This window comes from Poecilia mexicana, unplaced genomic scaffold, assembly GCF_051168715.1.
Source record: "Poecilia mexicana isolate PSO_F unplaced genomic scaffold, ASM5116871v1 scaffold_11, whole genome shotgun sequence".
Taxonomy (NCBI): Eukaryota; Metazoa; Chordata; class Actinopteri; order Cyprinodontiformes; family Poeciliidae; genus Poecilia; species Poecilia mexicana.
Genome location: NW_028263380.1, coordinates 16,977,978 through 16,986,248, shown reverse-complemented (window position 1 = coordinate 16,986,248; position 8,271 = coordinate 16,977,978). Strand labels below are relative to the sequence as shown.

At 32.3% G+C, this 8,271-nt stretch overlaps 1 protein-coding gene across 1 annotated transcript; it reads right to left on the bottom strand.

The window, feature by feature from the left end:
- Nucleotides 1–826: 826 nt before the first annotated feature.
- On the bottom strand, nt 827–4,721 carry LOC106919957 (small ribosomal subunit protein eS19). The gene is given in 7 exon segments (XM_088010308.1): nt 827–1,024; nt 1,887–1,941; nt 2,136–2,319; nt 3,103–3,203; nt 4,301–4,371; nt 4,556–4,660; nt 4,662–4,721. Coding segments are annotated over 7 exon segments (624 nt in total). The 3' UTR covers nt 827–976.
- Between the last annotated feature and the right edge of the window lie 3,550 nt (nt 4,722–8,271).

Below are 8,271 nucleotides of genomic sequence, written 5' to 3'. Positions count from 1 at the left end.
TCTGTTCTATTGTCTCCATTTTGTTCAAGCAATAAATTAATATTTAATACAAATGTTACTTTATTAGTTCAAAAGGTAAATTAATTAAATGTAACTGCTATTACACATGTCTCCTGCAGCAGTCTGTATTACAGATGCTCTGTAGAAGCCTGACTGAAGGTCCAGTTGTATGACAGGCTTATGAATTATTTACTAGATGGTGTGAAACATAAAATGTTGTAAAAAACAAAGATTATTTTTACTGCCTTTTATACACTAAAAAAGCTACAATGATGCTAAATCTACTAATGAAATAATTTTAAATTCACTTAAATGTTGCTGATTTTTTTTTTCCACTTTGAGCCAAAGCTTGAAATTCCATTGCAGTTTTTTATTGCACATTTTCTCAATTTTGACCAAGTATTCCATACATTTTTCTTTTTCTTTGTTTTTAACATGAAATTTTTCCCTTGAGTTTTTTTTTATTGCATTTAAACACACTACTTCTGCAGTTTTTTATTTTATTTTTATTCTTCCCCTTTGTCACTATTCAAAATTAAAACAATTTAATTTAATTTTCTTAGTCCTTTACCTTTACTCGGAATACAACTTAACATGTTTTGAATATTTCCACAGAAAAACAGATCACCAGATATTAGTGCTGACAGGACAAATACATTTATTGATCAGCTTTTAGTGTAGCCAAATCAACAATATGCATAATTTTCTGCAGACAAAGCTGTTCGAAAGAGTAAAACATGTTTTTGGGTCCGTTGCATTTGTTTTATTTTCCGTTTTTCACAGCTTCTTGGTGGAGAGCAACAACTTTAACATGCTAATGCTTGTTTATACTTTATATTGGTTCACAAGTTCAGCTGAACTTCAGACTCATGCATCTCTTTCTGCTGCCTTGGACAGAGTGGGAACCAGGCTGATATGGAAAGACAAGCAAATAAAAAAGTGAATAAACACGGCGTACGCGCTCTGGGCGCTTTCCTCAGGCGGCGCTTTGTAAACTTCGCTGTTTCTTGTTTGCAGAGGCGACCTGAACACACAAAAGGACAAGAAAGCAATAAATATAAAGTGTCCAACATCCTAAAGACGGTTTAACAGTTTCTTAGAGACAACATGGCAGCAAATACCACAGGCCAAGTGTGAGCGCCCACAGCTTGTTATATCTTTTAAAAAAAATTATTTTCTCTAAAATAAGACAAATAAAATAAAATATGATCACTTTAGTTTTTATGTTGCACAAAAAATAAAACATTTCTGAAAATATAGTATTTTAATTTCAGAATTTAATAATACACAACCACTAATTGGGCGCAAAGGCTGAAGCCTGATAAAACATAAGACATCACTTCTATCATTTACTTAATAATTATCAAAAATACACTGCAAAAACACTAAATCTTACCAGATTATTTTGGTTAGCTTCTACAGGAAATATCTTAGTGCACTTGAGATAAGACAAAACTAACTTAAAGTAACTTTTTACTAAGATAGAGGAGATTGTTAAGTAAATAATTCATTAACATTAATAAAAAAGTGATAGTTCCATTGGCAGCTTATTTCACTTATAAAATAGGAAAAATGTCTTGATATGAGTGAATCACTAGAACTTTTTCATCAATATTAATGCATTATTTATTTAAAATCAACTCCTATGCCTTGCTGAAAAGTTAGTTGTGAGTTAGTTTGTCTTATTTCAAGTGCACTAAGATATTTCCTCTAGAAACTAAACAAAAAAAAAAAAAACATCTGGTAAGATTTTGTGTTTTTGCAGTGTAAAAACAGACAGAAGCAAAGATTATTTTTTTATACAATTAAGTTTGACACATTAAAGCAGCACATACATTTATACATATTTATAAAATTCAAAATATATTTATCATGGAAAACCTCACCTGTCCAGCGATTCTGTCTAAATCCCTCTGACCTTGAGGAGTAAGTCGACGACCGCTGTAAAATGTTAAAGATTAGACGCTGATTCCTTTATTGTCATAATTTAAAAAAATAAATAAATCTCTTAGTCTGGCCCTAATACTCTGTCGTTAAGAGTCAATAACTGGACAGAGAATGAGTGAAAAAGCATCCATATTTTGATAAAGATTGGCAAACTATTGACCAAGATTTTCTTTTCTTTCCTGTCTTACCCATTGGGATCTTTCTCTACCATCTTGAGGCCCTCCAGGGCTTGAAGGACCTTCCTCGCTACGTTCCTGGAGCCCACGGTGAAGTGGGCGGGGCATACGCCGTTCCGCTGGCGGCCTCCATAGATCTTGATCATGGCGCCCACTCCCACTCCTCCTCGCAGGTAGAGGTGGCGGGCTGTGGATGCTAGAGAGGAGGGAAAAATAAAATAAATATGTACTGGCTATTTCCTGACATATTTACTGTCAGGATGCAAAATAAAGTGAAATTAAACATCAACTCATTATGTTAAAGCCAATTTATATCAAATAAATCCTCACATTTAAAATAAAAGCTGGACAAATAACAGTTGTGATTTCTTTAGTAGTGAGTGAAGAGGGGATGCGTAAATAGTTAATTTCACTAATGATTTTCTTTCTGTTTTGCTTATTGTAATCAATTATTTATATTGTTACTGTTAAGATCTGATTACAAACCCCAAAATGCACATTTGGACTAACCTAAACACATCAACGGAGGTCCAAAAGTGGCACAATTAAAAACAAAACATATCAAATATTACTTAAATATGGATGGATGGAGTATTTTATTAAAGCTTTCAATACAATTTATAGCCATTTCTGGGTGATAAATTAAATTGATTGATTTAATCAAATTTTTGTGTTTCGAAGGTTTAAGTTTTAGAAAATGTGTTTCTTTTCCACCAATGTCCTCCTTGGGTTTCCATAGTTAAGAGGGCGGCCATCTTGTTTGACAACCTTCTATTTATGTGGACTTTGGATTCAGGTCCAAAGTCCACATAAAATCCTAATGTTACAAGAATACAGTTGTAATATTAGGATAATGAAGTAGTAATTTTATGAGAAGTCCAACACAGAAAAGAAAAAAAAAATAATTATCCAAATAATCAATTAAAATTGGATCTGGTACAGCGTGTGGCCCAGTCCAGTTGGGTGAATAGTAACCAACCTGCTCTGGTGTAAAACCAGTTGTCATCACAGGGAGCTAGCTCCTTGTGTCTGGCCAGCTTCACAGTGTCGACCCACTCTGGGACCTTTAGTTTCCCAGATCTGAAATTTTGTTTTAGCATAATATGGATAAATATTATGTTATGTACAGCATAGATGTGTATTGTTAGGTTAATCAGCAAAGAAACAAAGGGGATGAATGTCCTCAAATTTAAATAAATACTTTATTTATGCTTCACGGTTTACAACAAGAGCATATTTTATGTTTTATTGCAGCTAGATGACCGTTTATTAAGGGGAAATGAGAGCAAAATCAATGATAATTGCATGGAAAGCGACTGAGAGTTACTAAATCTACTCACAAACAAGACAAAAGACAGAGTGTTTACCATAATGGAGTCCAAAAGATGTATACTAAAGAACTAAAGAAATAAAAAAATATATTTTATTTAATAGTTGAACAATGTCCTTAAAAACTGCAAATTAATAAAACTGAATCAAGTTTCACCTAACAAAACTGTTTTTATTGAGAATCAGCAAAGATTATATAAACAACATGGATTCTGTACTATACTTTCTTAAAAAAAAACTGTGTAGATCAAATCATTTCACTTTTTGCAAGTTTGCAGGTTGTTACAATCTGGTGAGCTTCCTTAGACAGAAACCTTTTTTAACTGATTTGAATAATTAACTGAGTTTACTGCACTGTTTGATAACTAGGATCAATTAGAATGTAGGAATAACAATAAAAATAACTTCATTTAAGTGCCTTGAGTTGAGGTGTTGTGAATTTGCGCTACATAAATAAATTGAATTCAATTGGATGAATGGACAAACTTTTTTATGACAAGGAAAAAGAGAATAAAGTCTACAAATACAAATATCTTCGATTTGTAAACAAACCTTTGAGAGAAATACTTAGGAAATAATAATAATAATAATAATAATTATTATAATAATAATAATAATAATAATAATAATAATAATAATAATAATAATAATAATAATAATAATGAAGAAGAAGAAGAAGAATTTGTTTACTTAAAAATATATATTTTAATATTCCCTCCCTCAATTATAAATAAGGAAACACATCCCATAATGTTTGTTATGTCATTAGAGTTAGCATACATCAGACTGGGTGACGGACTGGCGGTTGGTGACACAGAAAGTCTGGCTTTACGCTTTGTTTTACTTACTTTTTAAGGAAAGCTGACAATGCCTTAACAAACTCCTGCTGGTTGACATCCTTCACCGTCACGCTGGGCATCTAGAAAAACCAAATGGAGACAAAAGTGAGCTGATACAATTGTTTTAACATTAGAGACCTGTCGTGGCTGGGATGTGGCGCGTGCCGCAGCCGTTGGAAACGGTCCTCTTGCTAACCACTAGCTTAACTTAACCTAGCTAAAGAGAAGCTTCTGTCTATATTCGTCTTTTAAGTATTATTTTACACCAAGAATCATACTTTTATGATATAGTTTAAAGACGCCAGGAGGGCTCTGCGGTCTCAAAGTGTCCCCGTTTAGTCGAAGCTAACGCGGCGGAGCATCTGAAGGAAATGATGCTGATGATGAGGGATGGAGGAAGACTGTCCGCATAAGAAAAGGATGACACCATGAGTGCATTCAACACACCTTCAGGCTTTAATTTTACTCTTAACCTCTCCTTTTAAAACCACCTTAAGGATAATTGGATATTTCTCTTTATTCATGTGTGAATTATTTTATCAAACTGATTAAAAATAATGACGTTTAAACAAGCTATTACATACAAAAAATATCAAGTAATTCCGGTTGTATTCCAGCAGAGGGTAGTGTTGTGTCTTTTCTCTTATCTTTCTTTTTTCCCAACAGATTCGAGAGCTCTTTTGAGGACTGCGGTACAGACGGCAACAGAGGAGAAGTCGTCTGAGTGTGGAAGACAACACAAGAGGGTCAGTAACTCTATAATATTTGTAATAAAAGTTACTATTCCTGTCTGGAAATACACTTGCTATGTTGTATTAGCTTGTTGAAAGGAGCTACACCTCTTTTTAGGGGTGATTTACTTGCAGTTTGTGTGTTTTTGTTGCAAAAAGACAGTTTACAGCATATTATTTAGAGTTTTAAAGCATAAGAGGGTCTTAGCATTTTAAAGAAGATAAATCTTTTCTCATTTGGTACTGTTTGCTTTGATCAATGGCCATTTTTTTCGGACTGAGACTAAGTCACAGGCCTCCCTTTGCCAGGATGAATGCTACCTTTCAAAAACAAAGAAATAAGCACTGGGTGTTTCTAGGGATTTTCGTCATTACAAATGTCATACCTAATTCACATTTATGAGAAAATACAGTGTACACGAACCCAGCCAATCAAACTTCTAGGTTTTAGTTCTTTTTCTTTGCAACCTCTCCTTTTTTTTCTTTTCCTTTACTTTTTTACTTATATTCCTGTCTTCATAATAGCTCTAAGTTAAAGTCATTGGATTATTTACCAACTAAACAGCACCTAAAAATGTGCATTGAACAGACTTTAACTGTGTTTTCAATACTGTGAGAGCACCTGCCTTACATCTCTCAGTTTATGTAATACGCCTTGTGTAAGTTTATATCTTTAGTTGCAATTTGTGTGCCTGGGTACATGGAAATTATTGTGCAAAGCTGAGATAAACAGCTTTGCACACAAATAAAAACTAAGGAGCAATAACTGATTAAAATGAATTGTGCTCAAATTACAATAATATGTGATTAAAATATATATTGTTTTGAGATGAGATAATTGAGTGTATTTTTGCTATTTGGGATTTTAGAATAGCATGTAGAATATTTTTCCATTTTGTGGATAAATTTATAACATTGAAAAGTAATTAAAAGTTAATAGTTACGATTACTGTTGTTTATATAATTAGACTGACTGAAATGAATTAAAAATAATCATTTTAATTAATTTCTTTGGTGATATGATACACATATTGGCAAAACTAAAAATATTTACCTAAAATGTATTTATTTTCTGCATATATACCCTTCCAATTAACAGGATTATAATCTAATAATTAGAGGTCAGTTTTGTTAATTTGTTTATTTAACAGGAGCAGAGCACTTTAATAAACAGCTTAGTAAATGTGCCAGAGTTTGCCAAAAGTTTAGCTTTTTGCTGTCTTTACAAAAGCGTCACAGAGTTGACCTAAAATTTAATTCAAACAAACAAATAAACAACAGAAACAACACATAAGCACAACTTTCACAAATCATAATCAAACACCATTTAAACCCTAACCTATCTCAGACTGGCAAAAAGATAAATTTGGATCGGTTGCAACCTGAAAACTCATTCAGGTCAAATATTCTTTAATATAACTATAATAATGAAACAACAAAGGTTTTGAAGTGGTGAGATTAGCATCTAAAATACTAACAGCTTTTATAATAATAAGCATAATCTAAAAGCATGATAAAGGGATTTTATGAGTAACTACTGCCTTCCTGTCAAGATAAAAAATAATTATAAATAGAGAATATGCTTAGGGCTTATAACTTAGGCAGATGATTTGAAAATGTATATCTAATTGGGGAAAAATAATTGTTAAATGTCTATATATGTTCATTTTAGCATTTAAAATAATCTTGTGGTAGCCGTTCATACCTGATAACATCTGAAATGTGGGGCGAGTGTTTTCGGCTCGATCAGCTCTGACCTGCTGTTCAGCCTCTAACAGCCGTTTCTGTGCCAGTCCAGCTACGGCACAGACTGCAACGTCTAGGCTTCACTTACTGAAACATCTCCTCCAAGACTAAAGAAAACAAAGGGCTAACAGTTTGGGTTATTTATTTTTTTTTCCTTTTTAGTAAGTAAATGTAAACAGAACAAACACAGAAAGCTCCCCTCTGCGTTTCTTTCACATTATCTCTTGAAGTAGCTCAGATATCACCTTCGTCCATCCATAACAAGATGACAAAATGACAGGAGTGTGTTGGGACCGCACTTTGCTAGATATAGTGCAGTTTTTTTGATTTGTGCCTAACACATTTTCAAACATATTTTCTGATTTCTTTGGTTGGGTTTTGAATTGAATCCTCAATCAAAAAATAGCAACAGATGTATCATATAAGTTATAGTTTGTCGAAACTAATGCTTTTATTACTGCTGCACGCACTCTTTTTACACAATAAAGGTAGCAAAATAAACCAAGTAGAGGAGAAATCAGTACTTTACTTCACTGTACATTTTGTGTCCATTAATGTTTAGTTGAAAAACAACAGATACCTACTGCACCTTGCTGCTCTATATTTAAAAATATGCAACATAATTTAGCTATGCTACATTTCTCATTGCATTCATTGTATTTATTTTCTGTCCGATAAATCTGCAATGCAAAAAAATGTTCATACCTTCTGTAAGAATACTAAGAAGTCTAGTGCTATATTCTTTCATAAATAAAAAATATACTCTTTTAGTAATGTACAAATATTTAAAAAATTTAAACAATCAAAACTTAAATAATAAATTTAACAAAGTCAATTTTTAAATATTGAATAGAGATAATTCAGCTTAATATGGAAAATGTGCTTCATGAATAAATCTGGGCTTCAGTTTTCAACTCTGAGAAATAAATTTACAAAAATGTATTTTTATGACCTTGGTAGTTTCTTAAAGACAAACAGTGAACCAGAAATTAAACTGTAATTCTTTTTTTAGCTAATAGTGTGCAACCACATGAGATGTTTCTCTGGGATATTTCAACAGATTGGTGTAAAAAAAAAAAAATAGTAAAATAAATAAGGCAACAAAAACATTTTAACACAAAATAAATTATACATGAAAAATAACTCCAACAATATTTAGAGCATAACCTTAACAGAAGGCAGCTTGAGGCGGAAACTGTGGAACAATCTGGTGGTTCTGCATCTGATGTTATGGTTCCATATTTTTTATAGAAATAATTCAAAAAGTTCATGGAGAATGTGTGAGGAGTGTCTAAGAATATTGAGAGCCATGCATTTGTAACAAACCTCCCAGATCCCCTCTCTATCTTCTGCCATGGTGATGTTGAACATTATTGATTTCTAATATTTTTCTAGGTATTAATATAAAATTTTGTTTTTGTTTTTTCCAGAAGCTAATGTAGTGAAAATTTGATACAAAATGACAAAAAATATAATGTCAGCAAAGGCAACTAATGACATAAA